The 22,801-nt window shown below is 47.4% G+C and overlaps 1 protein-coding gene across 1 annotated transcript; it reads left to right on the plus strand.

The window, feature by feature from the left end:
* The first annotated feature begins 4,601 nt into the window (after positions 1–4,601).
* LOC119320040 lies at positions 4,602–10,193 on the plus strand. Its single transcript, XM_037594186.1, has 10 exons — positions 4,602–4,620; positions 5,388–5,503; positions 6,761–6,794; positions 6,890–6,967; positions 7,298–7,551; positions 7,640–7,849; positions 7,938–8,030; positions 8,113–8,214; positions 8,380–9,105; positions 9,964–10,193. The coding sequence occupies exons 2-9, from the start codon at positions 5,459–5,461 to the stop codon at positions 8,434–8,436; spliced, it is 873 nt and encodes a 290-aa protein (XP_037450083.1). The 5' UTR covers positions 4,602–4,620; positions 5,388–5,458; the 3' UTR covers positions 8,437–9,105; positions 9,964–10,193.
* The last annotated feature ends 12,608 nt before the right edge of the window (positions 10,194–22,801 follow it).

Raw genomic sequence — 22,801 nt, forward strand, 5'->3', positions numbered from 1 at the left:
GGCACGGGGTGCTTGGCGATGGGGACGGGGCGCCGGCGTCGGGGGGGCGGCGAGCGTTGCGTGCTCCCGATCTAGATCCAGGGGATCGGGGGAAGTGGGGGTGTGGTGGTGGATTAGGGTTTGGTCGGGTGGGGGGATAAGGGGGACCGGGGTGGGCCGGCCAGGGGGGGCTGGTAGCCCTGTTGGGCCGAACGGCCCAGGGAAGGATGTGTCTTCCTTTGTTCTCTTTTTTTTATTTGCTTAGTTTTTGTTTTACTTTTCTTTTTCTATTTATATTTTAGGATCTAATTATTTTATTTTTGTAAAACACATCCTTAGCACCTAGATTAGCATATCAAGTTAGACCAGTGCCATAGAAAGTTTTTAGTGCCCAATTAAATTAGTTTAATATTATATTAAATATAAAAGGTATTTACTTAATTGTTTTACCTACTGTTTTAATTATTTTAGAGCCTTTAAACATTTTATAAAAGTGGGGTTTCTTCACCATAATTATCTATGCAATATTTGGTTCACTCCGAACATTTTTGTTTCAATGTTTGAAAACTTTTGTTGTTTGCCATATTTTGAATTGATTTGTGAATCGGTTTTGAACTAACAAAAGATTAGCAACAGTAATGGAGGTGACGTGGCATCATTAGCAGAGTTTTACTGTCGCTTAATTATCCGGGCGTCACACCCCTTTGCGTGTGGATCCAATGTAGGATGGATCAGACACGCAGAGGCGCCGTGATGCAGGGTTGTTTTAATTTACATAGTAATTGAATCTATATGCTTATCTTTTGAACAAAAGCGAAATAATTATGTTGGACCTACTCTGGCGTGGACAAACCCTCGACGGATTGTCCGGTAAAATGAAAGATGCTGAGATCACCCCATATAAAGATTGGAATATGAGATCGAGACTGACATAGATCGGCCGTCTCGTCAACCCATGCCATCAGTACTTATGTTTCGAGACAAGAGTATAATTTAATAGTATTAAAGTAAGGGGCGCATGAGATTTCTGTGACATGTAATTTAGAGCTGGCCAAATTTCTGCTGCTTTGACCAACAATTCACCAAGGCACACTTTTTTTGACATATCCAACCCAAGTGTAGATCCATGATGAAACAACACCTTCCTAATTGGCTGCGGGTGGTTGGCGGACCGGGGTTACAACGGAGGGGTTGAAGCACCGTGGTACATCACCTACCCAGTCCGTCCACTGGTTGACGGTGAAGGCATCCGTGGACGTGGTGTTCCTCCCACTCCTTCTATCTTACTTTTGGTGAAAACTTGATCTTCGGATCGGACGATAGCGACGTTCATGGTCGTGCCCTTCCTGGAGGCATCATCTTGGAGTCCTTGGTCCGGGATGATCGCTTCTTGTGCTGGTGGTCTCCGTCGGCTCTAAGCGGATCCCTTTTTTGCACATCTTGTAGGTGCTTGGTAGTTCTTGAGGTTGTGTGTCGGTGCCCGGCATTTGTGTATATTGCCTTGGGTGTGTGTGGCGTTCATTTTGTATCAGTTGCTTCAACGTATGTAATGATTATTTTACAATATAAACAGGGAAACTCTTTTTCATTCGTTAATTGGCTTCTCAAATGATGATGACTATACAAATATTGACCACGAGAACCTTACACGGAAGGGCGTCGGATCGCCCCTTCACAATTCTCGGATTTGGTGTTTTTTTCACCACGATATAACTTTTTATAAATAAATTTCGGAATCTATAACTCTTAACTTCTGAAAGACCCGTAATTTAGAATCTCTGTGCCATTGATTACAGGCACGAATGTCATAGCAACTGAGGTCCGACACGTCACATTTTGTTTTCGTTCGGTAAATCAGTCTAAAACAGGCTTCATCCCGAACGCCAGCATCAATCCTATCTTCTTCTCCCCTTGCTCCACCGCTCAGAGCACACTGCTCTGTCTCCGCCACGCAATACAGAGAGGAGTGGCCTTCGCCGGCGACGAGGCTCCTCCCTGACCAGATCCCGCCACAGTCGCGGCGGCAGGGGTCGAGGACGACGATCACGAGGGATCCGCGGAGGGGGCCAGGGATTTGGCGTTCGCTACAGCCGAGCACCAGGTACTGCCGCGCTACGACTCAGCTCCTCGCCGACCAGAGCGAGGTGCCGTCGCGGTCCGATGCCGAGCGCCGCCGCGAGCACCAGGCCGCCGCGCTCGGGGCGACGCTGCCCGCACCATCCCTGCGATGCGCCCACCTCCAACCCGGCGGCGATGGCGATGTCCGCGAGGCCCTGGGCGCGAGGGAGGCGATGGCGACCAGCTGAAGCGGCGGCGCCGTCATCCTACACCGGGAGGCGGGGCCTGGTGGCGCACGAGGCTGCGGGACGCGGAAGGGGGAGAAGCAAGGGAGGTACTGTTCGAGGAGGTGGGGCGCGGAGGAAGAGAGCAGTGGAGGTGCTGACGCTGACGCCGCGGCGCTTCATGGAGGTCAACTAGGAGGTGGACGAGGCCTTGCAGCTCGCAGCCGACCTGCTCGCCGATGCGCCAATAGGGATCTGCTCGCCGGCGGGGACGCCGTTTTCTTCTAGTGATGTGCGGATGGTGAACTGCTCGCCGGGATTCACCCCGAGCCCAGGTATTCCGCCGCCTCCTAGTAGCCGCCCGAGCTGTTCTCATGTGCCTTGCCGTTGGCTGAGCTCTCCTACTGCTACTGACCTGGGACGAGCACAACAGTAGAGCACATGCGTGCAGATTTAGTTAGAACAGGAAGTTTCGTCACAAAGAATGGTTCAGGTTCAGCTTAATGTACACTGAAACTTTGCACTTTTGTTGTACAGGGAGTGGGAGTATCGGGGATAGGATATGTGCATCGAGCAGAGGGGGCTGGTGTTCACTTCAGGTTTCTTGCCTCAGTCGGATCAATTCTGGAGTCCTTGATCTCCTCGTCCTTCATCAACAGCTTTACGTGGGAAGGTATTGGATATTACTAAAAGTTTAGGAGAGCAAATGTATGATAGACAAATATGCAAAATAAGAATGAACTCTTTTTTAGTTGTTCGGTAGCACATCATACACTGATTGCACTGAAACAGGAATTGCTAGACTATTGATGGAGAAGATCATGTGTCCCCTTTTTTTTATGTTGTCTAGCAGTGACTTGGGAATTTGTTTAATAGTGACATGCCAATTTGTTTGACTTTAGATTTCTGGTTCACATGGGTACACATTGGGTACATCTTGACAATATTTTTTCTGGAATAGTTTCTTTTGAGCATGGCAAATTGTGTAGAACATGATATTTAGTACAATATGGCAAATTGGCAACTAGTGTGTAGTGTTTAGCACTGTTTAGTGTTGTTTGTCCTCCTGCGAGAATTATATTCAGTAATTTGCCATGGCATTTGTCCTCCTGTATTTAGTCTGTAGTGCAAATTTTGTAAACTTGCCATGTGATTAGTACATACCTCTGTTTTCAAGGCGTCGCCTAGGCGACGCTTAGGCGTCAGGGCGCCCTGCGAGGGCAAGGCGTCCACCTTGCCTTAGGTGGGTGTCTAAGGCGTCCGCCTTAAGCTATAAGGCGTCCGAGGCGTCTGCCTAGGCGTCCGAGGCGTTGCCTTAGTCCATTTTGGACGCCTTAGCTTGCCAGGCAGGCAGGGGAGCTGTTTTAGGCGGGAAACAGAGTTTTGGCGGGAAACTGGAATCATGTTGGCGCCAACAGGTAAGAGGGGAGAAAGAGAGAGAGAGAGAAACAACCCCCAATCCACACACTCCTCCCCCTCCTTCTCTTCAGTGGCTCCTCTCCAGCAGATCTGGTTCCTCCTCCTCTCCAGCAGCTCCTCCCCCTCCTCTCCAACGGTTCCTCCTCTCCAGCAGCTCCTCCTCTTCCTCCTGTCCAGCAGCTCCTCCTCCTCTTCCTCCTGTCCAGCAGCTCCTCATCCTCCTGTCCAGCAGCTCCTCCTCCTCTGCAGTACAGCAACAACAAGCAAGAGCAACAGTATGCCCAATGCGGAGGGGGAGGATTCAGACTACGTTGAGGATGATGATGATGTGAGCAATGACGATCAAGAGCCAACTAATGTTGACCAAGATGGTGAAGACAACACCAATGCCAATGAGTTTGATGATGATGACTTTTGATTGAGACTTTGAGAGTGGAGAGACATGAGAGAGCTGAGCTGGCCACCTTTATCCCTTTTGCTATGCTGGAATTATCTATTATTCTGTTTGTCTTATGTGGACTACTGGACTTGTGTCATTTGAATTGGTTAATGGTTATGTAATATGCCATGCATTGCAGATTGCAATTGCACTCATACTTGCTATCTTTCTTTCCACTTTTGTTCGCTGCCTCACTTTTATTTCTATTTTTTGTGGAATGTGCACTGGTAAGTGATACATTATTCTAACATATTTGTTCATGACTTCATGTTGATGCAGAATTCTGTTGGGGAGAAAAGCAAGTGCAAAGAGGATGGGGGCTCTACAACAATCAGTTGCAAGGTGTGTATGGCTGTATGCCTAGTTGCTTAATGCCTACCAAATTCTACTTAATTCTGTTGCTTACAAGTCTCTGAGGCATCGCCTCGCCTTATGCCTCAGCGCTTAGGCAGTGAGGCGCCCCCCAGCGCCTCGCCTCGCCTTACCGCCTTAAAAACATAGGTACATACAAACTCTAGCTTTGAAATGAATCATGAATTGAATTTTCTCTAGATTTTGCCATGAATCAGAAGTATATATTGTTGAACACTGTTTTGCCATGGCAAAAAGGATTTTATAGCTTTTGGCATGCCTCTAATATAGCTTTTTCCATGTCACCACTATAACTCTTGGCATGACATACACATATTTTTTTTACCATGGCAAATTTGCTAATCTGTTTGCCATGCCTCTAATATAGTTTTCGCCATGTCACCACTACAACTTTGGCCATGTTCACATGGAGTAGTAAAAATAAAAACAAATTTGAGTTGATTGTAGAAATATGTGTTTGTTTCCCTTTTTTTGACTTTGTAGGATTGATGATGACCACATTAAGCATTGCAACTTTTAACAGATTTGATTTTGCTTTTGTACTTACTACTGCAAATCCACCCAGGTAATTTTGCCATGTCAATTAACATGCAGTATGTTTGTGCCATGGAAAATTTGCATTCTTTTTCATTTCATTTACACGGCAAGTCTTCAAAACATTTTAGTATTCCCTCCATCTCGAAATATATCTACAACCTAGAAAATTACCTAAAAACTAATTACTTTTTTTAAACAGACAGAGTTACTTTCCCACCACCTAATTTAGGTGTACTGTTTTTTGCGCCAATATTTTTTAACCTCCCGCTAAAAGGTCCCAAATTAGCGTCTTTGTTCCCACCAAAAAATTAGCTTCCCGCTAAATACCTTCCTAACAATCCACGAATATATAATTCTAGACCAAACGACGGCGTCTTCACGGGCGATTGGATCTGAGCTCTCGTCTCGGTTCATCTGTGCTGCCGGCGTCATGACGGCGTCAACAGAGCGAACCACGTCAGGTGCACGGCGTCAGGTTAGTCCTCCTCCCGATCTCCTCCATCGCTGAAAAATCCAGTCCTCCTCGATCTCCCCCTCCCCCCTCTCCTCTGCGCCCGCCTCCGTCCGGGATCAAACCCCCCTCCCCCACGAGCTCCTCATCGATGCGCGGCCCTCTCGATCCTGATCCATTCAGAGGGGTTGCCCCTTCTCTCCTCCGATCGCCGCTTGGCCGTAGAAAAGAAGTCAGGGCAGGGGACATGCCGCCGCCGGTGGCATTTTCCCATCGCGCCTCGATTTGGCCGCCTCGGCGGAGGCGCTCGCGGCCTGGAGGGTCGATGCAGTGCCTCACCTTGGCCTGGAGGCTGGCCGCCATGGAGCTCGCCTCGGCCTTGAACTGGGGCTCGACGGGGCCTCCCGGCCCGGTTCATGGCCGCAGCCGTCTCGGCTGTGCACGCCGGCGTCGTGACATGGTGGCCAGGCGCTGGTTACTGCCGCACCCGACCCCAGCGTGCCTGAGGTGCCTGCAGGCCTCTCCACCATCTCTGCTCCTGTTTCGCTCTGTTTCCTCGTGGACGCCAAAGGGGGTCGTGAGCATTAGATTGGTTTTTGAGCATTAGATCCATTAACTGAAAGATATAGACATACTCTGTAATCTGTATGTGCAAAGCTAGCTAGCTTGCATTTTTATTAGATAAGTGTCGGCTTTCTGAGTTCAATCCCCCAACTAATAATGGTGCCAAATACCAGGTTTTTTTCTACATACATGGATGCTTTCATGATCCACTTTACATTTGTTTCCCCCTGGGTTCAGTCTGAATCTTTACAATACACTTAGAATCCTACCATCACCGTCACTGTCACTCTGCATACAACATTAATTCTTATATCTGAATCAGGTTGATTAGCTTTCGATGTAATATTATCCGGCTTGCCTAAAATAAATCCACATTCTTACACTCTGGTTTCTTCTTATACATCCTACAGTCACTTTCTTATAAATATTTTTTAGCAATTAGCGTAGATCGAGATGAGTTTCTTTCAACACATTTTAAGACATAATGTCATATATTAGATGTTATATGTGTGTCAACAGAGCAGAGCATTCAGGTTTAGTCATCATCTGCATTGCATTTGATTCAGATTACAATAAGCTGATTTTTAATAGATATTTGGTCTTACATGAGTCACATTGCATTTTTTTCCTATAGATTCAGAGTAGTATTTTCATGAACCTATCACTGATACTTTGTCTTTCATGTTCATTCACATATGTCTGGTTTACCCACACAAGGGCACAATGATGAATTTTACGGAGCATCCTCCTGGTACACAACATCCTTACTTCATAATCACCTATCTGAATGGTGCAGAACATCAATGCTTTGTTAGTGCTAAGTCCCATGATTGTTTTTGTGTGCAGTAAAGAAAGGCTCTGTTCTCTTAACAAGGATGGAAAGTATAACGGCATACAAAAACCAACGTGGACAACCCAAATCTGGTAAATTATTTAGCATTTCCTATAATGCATAAAATCTTGGTGTGGGTTAAATAGCTAAACCTTCAAGACTACTAAATCTTTTACAGCAACTCCAGAACAATCTGACATTCCAGTGTCTGCTAATGACGTGTTCCCTTGCTGAATGGCCATCCCATGCTCGCCGCAACCGTGCGCGACTACAGGATGGTACTTGCTTTCGTTTACATTTGTGTCATCATTTCTTACAATCTAATGCTGAGTAATACAATTGCTTTCGTTTACATTTGTGTCATCATTTCTTACAATCTAATGCTGAGTAATACAATTTTTCTTGTATGATTTGGGCTGTAGAAGCTGGTGGACAGAAGAAGAAAGGGAGAGGTGTTCTAAAAGGTTTTAAAGCATCTAAGAAGCGTTTTGCCAATGGATCTGCAAAGCTAAATATTACATTCTCTGAAAAATTGGGTGGTACAGTAGGAATGAACTATCGTTCGTTCAAGGATGACGTGGTTGTCATAATCAAAAGAAAGTTACCACTCATTGGAGTGAGGACGTGGTCGGACATTCACCCTACCATTCATCGACTCATTGTTGCAGATATAATAGTGCGTACAATATTTTTCACATGTGTTATCTTATTTTACCATCGATAATGCACTGCTTATGTATATTTATTTGCTGTATGCTTTACAGGACAGATGGGACCTGGAAGGTACACCAGAAACAGAAGAAAAAGTTCTCAAAATTGCGAAAGAGAGATATAGAGGCTGGCGATCAACTCTAAGCTCCACTTACAAGGCATACAAAACAGATGCAGCTAGATTGGCTAATCTTCCTGAAGATTTACAACCAGAAGAGTGGGAATGGATGATTGAGTACTTTGGCACTGATTCAAAATTTCAGGTTATCTCTAAGGTCACGGTTAGTCTATTATGTGTTAAGGTGAAATGGCTAGTCTCATTGGTTATATCTGGTTTCAATGAATTGATAGGAACGCAGCCAAAAGAACGCCGATAACCGTAAGAAACAGAAGACAAAACATATAATCGGATCAAAATCTTACTCGCAAGTTAGTTTTGAGAAGGTACGAGTCCAATTAAATATGTATGCCTTGCTGCTAAATATGGTGTCATGTTTCAAGCATCTCATTGTTATATTACTTGCAGAGAAACTTAGAAACTAGAGAAGAGCCAGATTGTATTGCTCTATGGGAACTCACCCACACAAACAATGGAACATGGTCTAACACAGATTCCCAGAAAGTTTACGTGAGTACACTGACTTTTGGTTATTCTATAATTAGTCAATGATGTGCATTCGGCATGTTTCATCATCAGATGGGATTATTCATGCGTTGGACCGTGTTATTCTTGATTCATCTTTTATAGTGTCAATATTGATGCTGCACCTATAATTGTTCCTATCATTTTTAGGACCAAGCACTTGAAGAGGTTAAAAACAAAGAAGCTGAAACTGAAGGTCCACTTTGAAGTGAGCAGAAAAACAATGTTTTCCAGACCGCTTACAAAGACACTCTGGAATGCAACTCATCGCAGCCTCGTGGGTACGGATACATGGCCAAAACTTCAACTGGTTCTGAAAAGTTTCGTATCCAGATTGAAGAGCAAGCTTGTGCTACAGCAGCCACCCAGGAGCGAAACTCTCAGCTCAGCCAGCAGGTCAATGACTTAGAAGATCAACTACAAGCTGAACGTGCTAACACACAAGAGAGGATTAACTTGGAGCGTGCTGAGAGAGAACAACTTGAGGAGAGGTTAAAAGAAGAGCGTGCTGAAAGGGAAAGATTGTTGCAAGAGGAGCGAACATCAAGACTGGAATTTGAAAAAAACATGATGGCAAAGTTTGTAGAATTGAGCAAACAGATAGAAACCCAACAGGTGATGGTGATTACAGTCATATGCTTCTGACCTTGTAAGATTTATGTTGCTTACTTGCATTGCTAAAAGTTGCTAAAAGTGGACTTCTATTTACATGTTCATACGAAGAGGATTGACAAAGAAAATAGTAATCCAAACTTGCAAAATATTCTTTCACAGACATCTAGTCCTAATAAGACTCCAGGTTCAAGGCCGACTGCTATTTCTTCAAATGCGCTCATACAAGCTGCAGCAAGGCAATCTCAGATGTATAAAGCAATGGTAAATCACAACCTTGCTTTCTCTTCATGTTCACCTGCATTTTATACGTCATTGGTCTTCATAATTAGCTAGCTGCTTCTTCTCTTTTACCATGTGTTGTTGCTGCATCGAGTCACAACTTAAACAAAATACAAATATGTGCTAGCTAGGGACATGAACTTAACTGAAACTATACATCTAGTCATAACTTAAATCAATAGCAGGAGCTTTTAGTAGATGTACGATCGGACGATGGTACCATTCTGTATGCACGAGCAGGATGTCATGATCATGCGCGTGATGCCTTCGCTGATGAGTCCACTGCAATGTCCCATGTATTATCTCTTCCTGTTGATATAGGGGTCGTGAGGGTCGTTTTTTAAACGGACTCGCAACTCCTGATGGAAGCACTTAATATCAATAAGGTGGACTCGTCGGCCTATGCTGCTGTTATTGAGGATACCAAGTACCCGCTCATATTATGGTTTTCTTATTATGAAATAAATGTATGTCATCGCTCGGCAAACTTTGTTGCTCATGAGCTTGCTAGTCTTGATAGGATGTTAGAACCTAACTGGAATGGGGGGCCGATGTACTAGCCCTTGTGGCTGCTCTATGTTTTGGGTGATTCAGCCCAACACCATTAAGTTAAAAGCAATGTTTTTTTCTCAAAAAAAAAACCTTTTAGTAGATGTACTTTAGGTTATGCCTTAGCCATTCACACTTGTATAGTTGTTCTGATGCCTTAGTTACATGCTTGCTGACACAGTATTAGCTAGTTAGTCTGGCAATAGTTTTTAACAATGGAGCTGGCATAATTGTATGGCGTATGTTATGTTTGACTCATTAACTAGAACTTTTTTTATTTCTTGATTGCAGGATCCAAAGAACTAGCTGGACTGGACTCTAGATCACAGGCAGTTTAGTCTTCGAAGTTAATTAGGATGGCTAAATTACATTTGAGTTTTATTTGATGGATATTTTCTATCAGAAGTATGAATTGTATGAATCTACATATTATATGTATGGTTTTGAATATTGTAATTAAAACCCTGTAATTTTTTTTACGATTGCAATAGACTATTACCACAACCCATTTTTGGTTGCCACATGCTAGCACCACTAAAAATATAGTGTTGCATCATATCTCAGTTGCTACGCCTATCTGTTTTGTTGCACTAGAATGTTGCAACGGAGCACTTTATATTGTTGTAATAGCTTCGCGCCACAAAAAATTTCATGATGCGATAACAGTTTAGCACCACCAAAGTAAGTTTGTTGAAATAGAGTATCGCCACAGAAAGTTTAAATTGTCGCAATAATTTCTCGCTACAAAGATGTTACTTGTTGTGATACCTATTTGTCACCATCAAAAGAAGTACGTTGCAATTTCCTGTTACGACGATTGGAATATTTGTTGCCATAAGTTAATGCCACAAGCGCAATGGGACGTGGCAACATGCCTAATGCCACGAAAAAAAGAATTGTTGCCATAGTTTATTGCCACAAGTATATTGGATCGTGGCAACATGCCTGATGCCACGAAAATAAGGATTGTTGCCATAGTTTGTTGCCACAATTGATTATTGCCACGAAAGAGTAATGCGCCACGAAATGGCCGTCGTTGGCATAGGTTGTTGCCACAAATGTCTATCGCCACGACATATCAGTATCCACAATTCGGTACGTGTTGCATTAAAGCTATCTCCACAAATCAAATTGTGGCATCAGGTGAGTGTTGCCACGGGAAAACATGTGGCAAGTTCCCGCATGGATGTTGCAATAGCACACTTTATTGCCACATTTGCCTTTTCGTGGTAATAACCTATTACCATGTGTCCAGTTGCAACGGTTGCCAACGAATGTCGTTTTGTGGCAATAGGTACTTATCGCCACGAAACAACATGTATTGCAACAATTTTTTTGTTGCAATAGACCCGGATCCTTGTAGTGAATGGTCCGACCTTGAAAATTAGGAAACAATTAGCATCATGCATTTTTGGTTAAGTACGTATCCGAAGACAGGCTGCTTATTAAATTAGTCTATTTCCTCAAGGCTTATAATTAAATAAGGAAAAAAGATAATTAAATAAGGAAGAAAGAGAGAGAAAAGTTGAATCTCCCTCATGATCTCCTAGTGCACATAGCAATTTTGGAGAGAAAAGTAGGCTTTGGATAGTCTGTCAGGTGAAGTTGCAGCCACGCCCTCGAAGTAGGAGCGCCAGATTTGACTTCTTCGTCCGCTGGCGCGAGGCTGTTGTCGACACAGGGCGTCGGCGTGATAAGGTGACGAAATCCAAACTCACAGGGTCACTCAAGTTACGGACGCAATACGCGTGGGGCAGCGACGGCACATCATATCGCCTTGAAGTGGAGGCAGCAACGTAGGCCAGATTGCAGACCTGGATCTTCAAGTGTGGAAATCTAAAAAGAATTGTTAAGCACAATAGTCCATTAAGGGCCGCATATATGCACTAGTAGTAATAACATCAGACCACTTGGGATTTGACAGTCTATACAAGGGTTAGAATATAGCAAAGCTAAAGCCAACTAGTAGCAACACGTGAGGGCGCAGATCATGAAAGCCACACCATTAAGTATAACTTAATTAAATAATAAGGAGGAAGGAGGATGGAATCTTCCTGTTCCGCCGCCGATGTGAGCTCTTGTTGGCTGGCCCACCCTAGACAGATCTGCATGGGCAGTACGCTCTGTGTGGTCTCCTCGGATGGGTAGCCAGCGCTTAGATTGTGTTTTTTGTTGGCCCATGTAGCGAATCTGCCAAGATTACGCTGCTGGTTTACAAGCGCATTTCATTAGATACTTTACGGCATGCAAAGGTAGTTCGGATCCGATGTATCAACATATGACGGATACAACCAATGTTGTTGAGATTTTTGTGATCCGGTCTGGCTGGAAACAGATAGCACGACACAACAACAATTTCGCACGAAAGAAAAATCATATAGAATAGATCTGATTGAAAAAATATCACCTGATCATCCCATCAATCCGCGACGATCACCCAGCAGACTCTCAATGAAAGCACTAATGTCGGTTCAATATCCGGCGTATCTCGTAGTAGGGGTCCTAAGCTAGGCGTCTTGGAGCGATGGTAACATGGACACGGGGTTTTACCCAGCTTCGGGCTCTCTTGATGAGATAATACCCTACATGCTGCTTTTTATTGTATTCATATGGGTGTAGTACAGAGTACATGTATCTACCACGAGATTGTAGTAATGAATATGAGATTGTCTATTGACTAGCCTGACCTCGGTTTATGTAAGACACCGGAAGCCTAGGGTTTAGGAGAGTCCTTGTCTTGGGCGCCAAGTCTTGTGGAGTCTTCCCTGTATGTGGCAGGGGTTGTCCGAACTGGCCCATGAGTATATGGCCATGGGGGTCCTCGGCCCAATCCAACTGATCGGGAGACGAAGTGGTGAGTACCCCCTAGTCCAGGACCCCGTCAAGGAGCCCTTCATACTCTGATGTATTGTTGGTTGCTTCTTCCCGGGCTAAATGCATTTGGACAACGTACTTCAGGTGCACCCCGGAGGGGGCGACAAGAAGCACGCCAGCTCCTGCACCTTGCAGGGAAAAAGCACCATCAAAATACATAATCCATTCTTGGGGTGATTCCTTGCCTGGGATACCTGTCTCTGCCACATCCTCATCAGGGGTTGGCGTCCACTTCACAATAAACTCTGGCAATGCCCTGCTCTGGAGAGTTGATGTGCTCTCAAACTTCAAACCAATACTGGATAGCTCCAAATCCCACTCCACTATTCTACCGGTAGCCTCTAGGTTTCGGAGTATCCACTACAATGGGAAACGAGTAACAACCATTATCTCATGGGCTTGGAAGTAGTGGTGCAGTTTCCTTGAGGCCATGATGAGACAAAAGATCAACTTTTGCATGCCAGAGTACCTCGATCTAGCCCCCTATAACAAGGAGCTAACAAAGTACAATGATCGATGCACCACTTTCTTCCTCGCCACGTCCTTGGGGTTGCCCTCGTTGTCGTCCTCACCGCTGTCCTGATCCTTATCTGTCTCTGCCGGTCTCTGTTCACTCTATGGTTCAGTCACTTCTCGCTGTGCTACCAAGGCTGGCTGACCACGTGGTTGGTTGCCGCCAAGTATAGCACCAACGGCTCCTGGTGCTTGGGAGCGACCAAGGTAGGCACAGAGGACAGGTAGGTCTTCAACTCTTGCAAAGCTGTGTCTGCTTCGGGGGTCCACTTCATGGGTCCTGCCTTCTTCAAAATCTTTAAGAACGGCAGGGCATGCTCAACAGACTTGGAGACGAATCTTCTTAGCACGACAACACATCCCGTCAGGCACCTCACATCCTTAACTGTCCTTGGCGCTTGGATCTGCTCAATGGCCTTGATCTTGTCGGGATTAGCTTCGATATCCCTATGGGACACAAAGTACCCAAGCATCTTGCCGGAGGGAATGCCAAACACACACTTCTCTGGGTTGAGCTTCAAGTTAATCTTGCGTAGGTTTGCAAATGTCTTCTCCAAATCCTGGTTAAGGGTTGCTCTGTCCTTGGTCTTGACCACAATATCATCCATATAGGCTTCAATATTTTTGTGCAACTGAAGTTTAAAACCAATTTGGACTGCCCTTGCAAAAATGGACCTGTTGGTGTCAAAACCGGCGGATCTCGGGTAGGGTCCCGAACTGTGCATCTAGGCGGATGGTAACAGGAGACAAGGGACACGATGTTTTTACCCATGTTCGGGCCCTCTCGATGGAGGTAAAACCCTACTCCTGCTTGATTGATATTGATGATATGGGTAGAACAAGAGTGGATCTACCATGAGATCAAGGAGGCTAAACCCTAGAAGCTAGCCTATGGTATGATTGTTCTTCTGTCCTATGGACTAAAACCCTCCGGTTTATATAGACACCGGAGAGGGCTAGGGTTACACAGAGTCGGTTACAATGGTAGGAGATCTACATATCCGTATCGCCAAGCTTGCCTTCCACGCCAAGGAAAGTCCCATCCGGATACGGGACGAAGTCTTCAATCTTGTATCTTCATAATCTTGGAGTCCGGCCGATGATGATAGTTCGGCTATCCGGACACCCCCTAGTCCAGGACTCCCTCAGTAGCCCCTGAACCAGGCTTCAATGACGACGAGTCCGGCGCGCATATTGTCTTCGGCATTGCAAGGCGGGTTCCTCCTCCGAATAATTTATAGAAGATTGTGAACACCAGGATAGTGTCCGGCTCTATAAAATAAATTCCACATACCATCGTAGAGAGAATAATATTTACACAAGTTCAATCTGCTGACGTATTTCATGGCGTGACGTCACCCACGGCCAAGCCTTTACTCGAATCATTTTTATTATCCCACCTCAGCGCATTTAGCGAAGCGGTTTCCTTGGCACGTCTTGTCGAAGCAGAGATCGTGTCCCCCTTATTCCGGGGTTCTCATCAATACGGACATGGGTAACCCAACCGCGCCCGTTGCCACGCCTCCTCCATCGAAGGTGAGTTCCAAACGGTCATGGGGATGGCTCTTGGTATTCTATCCCTTTATAATGAGACCAAGGCCTGTTCCTTTTCTTCGATCCTCAATCAAATCCGCCCCTCGCCCAGAGTTCCAACACCCAAGGCTCCAAATTCGGGTGCTTCGGACCTTCGACAATGTCCGGCTCCGGTCTTCAGGGCCGGTGGGTGCCCTCTTCCGTCACGGAAGGGGACGTGCTAAAGCTGAGAGAAGCCAGGTACCTAACCTATGAGATTTCGCATAGGTTGCCTGCCCAAGGGCAAGTCATTCCCACTCCCGAGCCTAGTGAGAGCGTTGTGTTCATGTCTCACCTCCGTCGGGGTTTAGGCTTACCGATGGATCCCTTTGTGAGAGGGCTCATGTTTTACTATGGGCTGGAACTCCATGACTCAGTCCATCCTCCAGATCCCATCGTTCATTGTTGTCTGCGAAGCCTTCCTCCGCACTACCCCTCACTTAGGTTTGTGGCTCAAGACCTTTAATGTGGAGCCAAAGATGATCGAGGGGCGGCAGGCAGAGTGCGGAGGGGCAATTATAAGTAAGAGGGCCGATGCTCCATGGCCCGAGGGCTCTTTTCAAGAGGAGCTCGGCTTGTGGCAACAGGAGTGGTTCTATATCACCGCTCCCAGGGGCAGCAGGCAGGTGCCTCCACCCGCCTTTCGCTCGGGCCCTCCACAACGGCTGGCGTCATGGGTCAATAAAGGGCTTGACTGGGGGCCGTCCAAGGACGTACCAATATTGCAGGGCCAGATTCGAGACCTCCAAGAGAGGGAGATCAATCTGGTCGTAGTGACGCAGGTTATGCTGATTTGGCGCCTTCTGCCCTGCAAACGCCGCCCCCTCTGTCTGTGGGAATTCAATCCGGAGGGGCCTCGAGCTCTTCAACACTTCATGGGCACGACACCCGTGGAGATGTATAAACTGTTCTTCGGATCACAAGAGATGTGTCCGGACTTGACCGAGGATGCCGGCCTAAGCTGCAATCGCCCGGATACTCAAGTAAGTAGTCCTGTGTCCGGACATACCGTTCGTTTGTATATCATGGATTTGCCTTTTAACCGACCATCCTTTTAACAGGACTGGATAGCGCAAGCAAAACTGATACGGTGTCCGGCCCCCCTCCCGGAGACCACGCCGGATCCCGTGTTAGTCAAGATGCTGGAGGTTGTGCCTTCAGAAGAGGGCAAAGGGGAAAACAGAAAAACTACCGCCTCCACTAAGGAGGCTTTCAAGAAAGGGGGGATCGAGAATCCCTCTTTCCAGGGGGATAAGAGGACCGTTTCCGAAGATCCGGAGGCTAAGGCCTCAATGCGGGGGAAGAAATCTTCACTGGAGGGTCCTGCGCCAGGAGAAGCGCCGGCCGCACTATCTCCCCAAAGGAATCAACCCTCCAGCGAGCCGTAAGTAGAAAAAGGGGGGTTTTGTAATAAGGGACATCCCTATTTTTATTTCTGAGGATAACCGAAGTTTTTACCTTGTAGTTTGGATCTCAGCCCTTCTCAGCTGAGCTCATCTTCGGGGGATCTTCGTCCGGAGATGATGGAGAGCGAGACGCCTCCATCTGCCGGGCCGTCAGGCGGGGCGGACGACCCTGAGGTGTCGTCGCGGAGGGTCTCCCCGAGTCCGGCAGGGCCAGAGAGTGCGGCACCAACTGGTGTGCGGCCGGGGGAGCTGAAGGATCTGCTCGAGAGGGCGTCTATCTCAGAAGATCACCATACATAAATGAGTATGGTGATTGAGAGGATTTCATCCACTGAGAGCGGGTTGCATGAGGCCGTCAGAAGTTTACTGACGGGGTTTGATGTACGTAAAAATGACATACCTTTTGACAGTTTTGCACATAGAGTGCACCCTGTATAGATAGTAGCCCCTGAGACTCGGTATGTTGTCAGAAGTGACGGCGTGCCGAGGATCATAATCTCAGTGTTAAGATGTCGCCGTTCCTATTCAGGGGGCGGAGCGTTCGGCGGCCAGCCGGACTGATAGAGTTGCCGAACTGAAGCGACAACTGGACGTTGCGGATGAGGACATCGCGCTGGTCCATAAGCGACTTGACGAGTCACAAGGTAGTTGGTTTCTCCGTGGTCACCTGGTAAGTGAGCTGATGCCCATGTCTTACAACATGTATGCTTGATGCAGATGGCGCTGCTGCTATGGAGGGCCTTCGGGTAGATCTTGCTCGAGCCAAGGATCAAGCCAGAAGGAGTGATGCGGCTGCCTCGAAGGCAGCCGAAGAGCTAAAAGCCGAAAAGGCTGCTCACTGCCGAAGCAGGGAGGAGATGGCCGGAATGGCCGTAAAGCTGAAGGATGCTACCGACCGCTATCAGGTTCTTGAAAGAGAACGCCGAGCGGGGCAAGAGGACCTGAAGAAGGACACCACCGAAGCCAAGGATGCCCGTTCTGCAATGAGGGCTATAAAGGAGGAGCTGCGTCAGGCCGGAGACATTGCGGCTGGAAAGCCCTTTCTGCTGCGTAGGAAGTTCACGGATCAGAAGTTTGTTCAGTTGGGCCAGTTGTGGGGGTGCGGAGGATCCTTATCTGAATTTGGCGGCGAGTGCGGTGGATGCAGTCGTGCACTTCCGAAGCCTAAAGGATCACGAAATGAAAGAGCTTTTTTGGTCTCAATTCCATAGTCCGGAGCGTCCACTTCCGTTAACCGATCAGTTGGCTGAGTGGGCTGAGCTGAACAGGTTGTCCGGACTTGCCATGAAGGATGTCGTGGCTCATCTGTGGCCGGACAGGCCCAAGCCGAAGAGTTATTTTGGCTTGGTGCAGCAGTTCCTTGATGCGGTGCCGCATATCAAGGCTATGAAGCGGTCGGCATGCATAGAGGGTGCACGGATGGCTCTCGCCCGTGTCAAAACATGCTGGGCAGAGATTGATGCCACCGATGTTGCCTCCCGAGTTTCGGACAGAAGCCGATTACCCGCCGAACACTATTTTGAGGAAGTCCTGCCGGGCGCTCGTTTAATAGAGTCGTAGTGCTCGAAAAACATTATGTTCAAATGACATGTATGATTTGTAAAACCATATTTATAATATAAGGGCTTTTTATACTTGTGCGTTCAAGTATTGAAATATCTCCTGTGCGGCCGTTAATATATATATATATATATATATATATATATATATATATATATATATATATATATATATATATATATATATATATATAACCTGAAAGATGGCAGTCTTCGGCTTCAGCCCCAACGCACATGGTGCGGGGGTGTTTGCAAAAAAACGCATTTTCACACTTAATCTAAGGTCTTGGTCCTGTGAAGGAGGTGATAGTGTAGCAAACTAGGCAACCGGACTATAATGCTTTATCACTTTCACTTAGCCATAGGAGCTCGATGGTGGGGCTACTATATAGCCCCTAGAGGCATCGCGCTCTCCGAACTCGGGGCGCGTGTGTGCCTGACCGGGAAGCGGTCCTTCATCAAAGCGGAGGAATTCTAAACATTCCAGTAGTCGATCGAGTGGTTGACCAGTCTCTCGCTATATCATGACAGTCAGTTTTCGGCTTTCTCTACTGAGGTGCTCACCCGGCCGAACCGGGGCACAATCGCAGTAGTTCTCCTGGTGCCGTGTTAGCCGATGGAGCGGAACGTAAGGCAGCAAAACACAGGAGCCGGGCAAACCCAACATTTGACCAAAGACATGATTCGGAGCTGATGCATATAAGGCCTAACTCGAGACGCCGAACACTCCCTGAGGTATTTGATCTTTATGATAACGGGCAGAACAATGCCCTAAGCCCCTAGTGTCCAGGTACGGGCGAGAACTGCTGACGCGGCCGATGCCAAAACGCCAGCCTCCTCCTCGGTTATGGTAGGAAACCGGGGGATGTGTATCAACAAGAGACAGTAAGAATCCTTGCAACGGGTCCCTGCTGCACGTCTGCGCCTGTGTCGCTGTTGTGCTGTATCCTGGACGGGTGTAGCACGTGGTTCATCTGTAAAAGAGAAGAACTTAGTTTGGAAAAAATATCGTGCAAAAAATGTATTTAAGACAGAGTATGATTTGCAAGATGAATACAGTTGAGCTTTATTGGCTCTCATCGTTCATACGTGCAGCCCCTTGTAAAGAGGTATGCGGCTGGGAAGCCCCTTGTTTATTTATACCGGACTCGCCTAACCGTGTCCGAGGTCTGAATGACCTGTTTTTAGGGGCTTTGATCAGCAGGGCCGTATTAGTGTGTGGCTGTCAAGGCAGTCTCACGTTTTCCGTGGTCGAGGAACACTCGGAGTTACCCCTTAATGAGATTATGCCGCGTGGACCGGGCATTTTAAGTGTAAGAGACGCGTAATGCGGTATTGCGTTAAAGCGGGCGAAAGCTTCGCGTCCCAGTAGTGCTTGATGGCTACTTTTGAATGGGGCGATATGGAAGATTATCTTTTTGCGACGGAAGTTGTCGGATGAACCGAACACAACCTCTAGTAGTACAAAGCCTGTACAATTGGCATAAAGGCCTGGCGTCACTCCTTTGAAGGAAGTGCTGCTATGGCGAATTTTTGTAGGGTCTGTCCCCATTCTGCGGATGGTGTCCTGGTATAGCAGGTTTATATCACTGCCGCCATCCATTAGGACTTGTGTGAATTGTAGTCCGTCGATTATGGGATCCAATATCAAAGCAGTCCCTCCTGCATTTCGAATACTTCTGGAGTAATCCTGATGGTCGAAAGTAATTGGTTTTGACATCCAATTTTGGGACTCCGCTGGGGTGGACCATGCGGCGCGTGCTTTAGCAGGTGCCGCACTATTTTTCCTTGTTATCACATGAAGTGAGTTCACTGTTTTGACTTCTAGTGGGAAAGTCTTCTGTTTTCCGGCGTGCTGCTTGTGGGGTTCGTCATCGTTTTTGCTTGGTGTGTCGAGCCCCTTGTGTTTGGCGTTAACTCAGTCGGACTGCTTGAAGACCCAACAATCCCTGTGGGTATGGTTTGCAGGCTTCCCGGGGGTACTGTAGATTTGACATATCCTATCCAAGATTTTGTTTAGGTTGGATAGCTCGTCACTGTTGTCCTTAAGAGGTAGTGTTTTGTTATTCGGCCGAGAGCTTTTGAACCCGGCGTTGACCGCCGTGCTATTTGGGCCATTTTCCTTATTCCGGCGCTCATCTTTTCTGCGTCGTGATTTCCCATTTCCATCCCTGACCTCGGATGTACTCGGGTCGCTGGTGCTGCATCTTGCCAGCTAGCTGTCTTCCCCCGCACAAAAGCGGGTCATGAGGCTTGTTAGCGCAGCCATTGTTCTTGGTTTTTCCTGGCCGAGGTGTCTGGCGAGCCATTTGTCTCGGACGTTATGTTTAAAGGCTGCTAAGGCTTCGGCGTCCGGACAGTCGACTATTTGGTTCTTTTTGGTGAGGAACCTGTTCCAGAATTTACGTGCTGACTCTCCGGGCTGTTGAGTTATGTGACTTAAATCGTCTGCATCCGGAGGGCGGACATAAGTTCCCTGAAAATTTGCTCGAAACGCATCCTCGAGCTCTTCCCAACTTCCGATGGTATTTTCTGGGAGGCTTTTGAGCCAATGCCGAGCTGGCCCTTTGAGCTTGAGGGGTAGGTATTTTATGGCATGGAGATCGTCTCCTCTAGCCATATGTATGTGTAGGATATAATCCTAAATCCAGACTTCGGGGTCTGTTGTTCTGTCATATGCCCTATGTTTACGAGTTTGAATCCCGCTAGAAATTCATGATCCAGTACCTCATCGGTGAAACATAGTGGGTGTGCGGCGCCCCTGTATTTAGGTGTGCCGTTATCTTCGAATACTCGGTGTGTTGTGTTGCTTCTTGGGGCCTTCTTTTTTGGCCCATAGATGGACCTGACCGGGCCATCCTTTTTGCGAGGATCCTTATGTGGATCGTGTGCCGGCTTGTGTGCGGTGCCGCTTGCCGCTCTTAGCCTGTCATCTGGTCGTCTATCCGGCCAGGCGGCCTCTTTGTTTTTTGACTATGGGGGCTCTACGGCCTCCTCGTCAAATTCGAGCAACAGCTTGCGCTTCGGGTAGCTCTTTGCTTGGTGACTATCGTCATATTTATCTGCGGTCTTGAGTACTTTGCTCCATCTCATTCTGAGTACGTCTTCCGTTTTTTTGAGCTTCCGCTTCTGCTTCTTCAAACTTCTTGTAGTGGCGACTAGCCTTTTGTGAAGGTTCTTGTGCTCCAGTGATGTGTCCGGCGTGAGATCGTCTAGACTGTTGTTTTCGCCGGGGATGGGTTGCTCGTCCAATTCATCCTGTTCAGATGGTTGCTTGGTGGCATGTTCGCCGTCCACTGGTTTGCCCTGCTCTATGACTGGGTCAGTATGGGTGCTGTTGTTATCGAGGCGGGACTTCGGGCGGCGCTTGCGTCGCCGTTTTGGTTGTTTTTCGAGGGAATTATCCTTCGCCGCATCCCGTTGTTCCTCGTTATCGCTTCCTTTTGGTGTATCCACCATGTATACGTCGTGAGTTGAGGTGGCTTTCCAGTGCCCAGTAGGCGCTGGTTCTTGGTCGTCCCCGGCATCGTCGTCCATACCGTCGATGTCTTCGGAGTCGAAGTCTAGCATGTCGGTTAGGTCGTCGACAGTGGCTACGAAGTGGGTGGTGGGTGGGTTTTGAATTTCTTCGTCGTCCGCATCCCAACCGTCCTGACCGTGATCCAGCCAAGGCTCTCCTGATAACGAGAGATACTTTAGTGAATTCAGGATGTCGCCAAAAGGTGAGTGCTGAAAGATGTCCACAGCGGTGAACTCCATGACTGGCGCCCAACCGGATTCGATTGGTAGGGGTGCGAGGGGTTCGGAGTCCGGCGAGGAGTCCGGAACCTCGGAGTCACGAGCTTCACAAGGGACAAGGTCAGTATTCGGCTCCATCGCCATAGAGGTTGCAGCCCCCGAGGCAGTGTCTAGCCACCCATCCTCGATCTGCGCAGCCAGCTCCAAATTGAGGGTCGGAGCAGACTCGTGTGCGGCCTCCAGGGCACTGTTCGGCAGCAGAGCTAAATCGTGCCCATCGTGACAGTGCGGCGCGCTCGGCTGTGGCTCGAATCCATCGAAGATCAAGTCTCCGCAGATGTCAGCCGTGAAGTTCAGACTTCCAAATATGACCTGACGGCCAGGGGCGTAGCTTTCGATCTGCTCCAGATGGCCAAGCGAATTGGCCCGCAGTGCAAAGCCACCGAATAGAAGATCTGTCAAGGGAGAAAAGTCTCACCCTGGACTGCGTCGTTGTTGTTGATGATCGAAGGAGCCATCGAGCCTATCGGTGACGACACAGAGGAACTCTCAATGAAAGCACCAATGTCGGTGTCAAAACCGGCGGATCTCGGGTAGGGGGTCCTGAACTGTGCGTCTAGGCGGATGGTAACATGAGACAAGGGACACGATGTTTTTACCCAGGTTCGGGCCCTCTCGATGGAGGTAAAACCCTACTCCTGCTTGATTGATATTGATGATATGGGTAGTACAAGAGTGGATCTACCACAAGATCAAGGAGGCTAAACCCTAGAAGCTAGCCTATGGTATGATTGTTCTTCTGTCCTATGGACTAAAACCCTCTGGTTTATATAGACACGGAGAGGGCTAGGGTTACACAGAGTGGTTACAATGGTAGGAGATCTACATATCCGTATCGCAAAGCTTGCCTTCCACGCCAAGGAAAGTCCCATCCGGACACGGGACAAAGTCTTCAATATTGTATCTTCATAATCTTGGAGTCCGGCCGATGATGATAGTTCGGCTATCCAGACACCCCCTAGTCCAGGACTCCCTCAGGACCCGTCACTCTTGAGTCTGAATGGCATGCGGACAAAGCAATACGTACCACATGGAGTGATGAACGACGTCTTCTCCTCATCCTCTTTGGACATGAAGATCTGGTGATATCCAGAATAGGCATCCAGAAATGAGAGAAAATCACACCCTGAAGTTTAATCCACAATCTGACCAATACGCGACAAGGGAACGGGTCGTTCGGGTAAGCCTTGTTGAGATCTGTGGAATCAATGCACAACCTCCACTTCATGTTTACCTTCTGGACCACCACTGGGTTTGCTAGCCAAGTGGGATGTATCACTCCTCTGAGCAAACTAGCTGCCTCAAGCTTATTATTCTCATTTGCAATAAACTGCTACCTCTCCAAGGCTTGCTTCCGGACTTTTTGTTTAACAGGTCTGGCGTGTGGGCAGACAACAAGGTGGTGCT

This window comes from Triticum dicoccoides, chromosome 6B, assembly GCF_002162155.2.
Source record: "Triticum dicoccoides isolate Atlit2015 ecotype Zavitan chromosome 6B, WEW_v2.0, whole genome shotgun sequence".
In the NCBI taxonomy this organism is placed as follows: Eukaryota; Viridiplantae; Streptophyta; class Magnoliopsida; order Poales; family Poaceae; genus Triticum; species Triticum dicoccoides.

Bases quoted from the DNA above. Each gene is read 5' to 3' on its own strand.
- LOC119320040 (XM_037594186.1), top strand. From the start codon at position 5,459: ATGACGGCGTCAACAGAGCGAACCACGTCAGGTGCACGGCGTCAG. The intron at 5,504-6,760 runs GTTAGTCCTCCT...TACCCACACAAG, and splicing joins CGTCAGGTGCACGGCGTCAG to GGCACAATGATGAATTTTAC. The intron at 8,031-8,112 runs GTACGAGTCCAA...TATTACTTGCAG, and splicing joins CGCAAGTTAGTTTTGAGAAG to AGAAACTTAGAAACTAGAGA.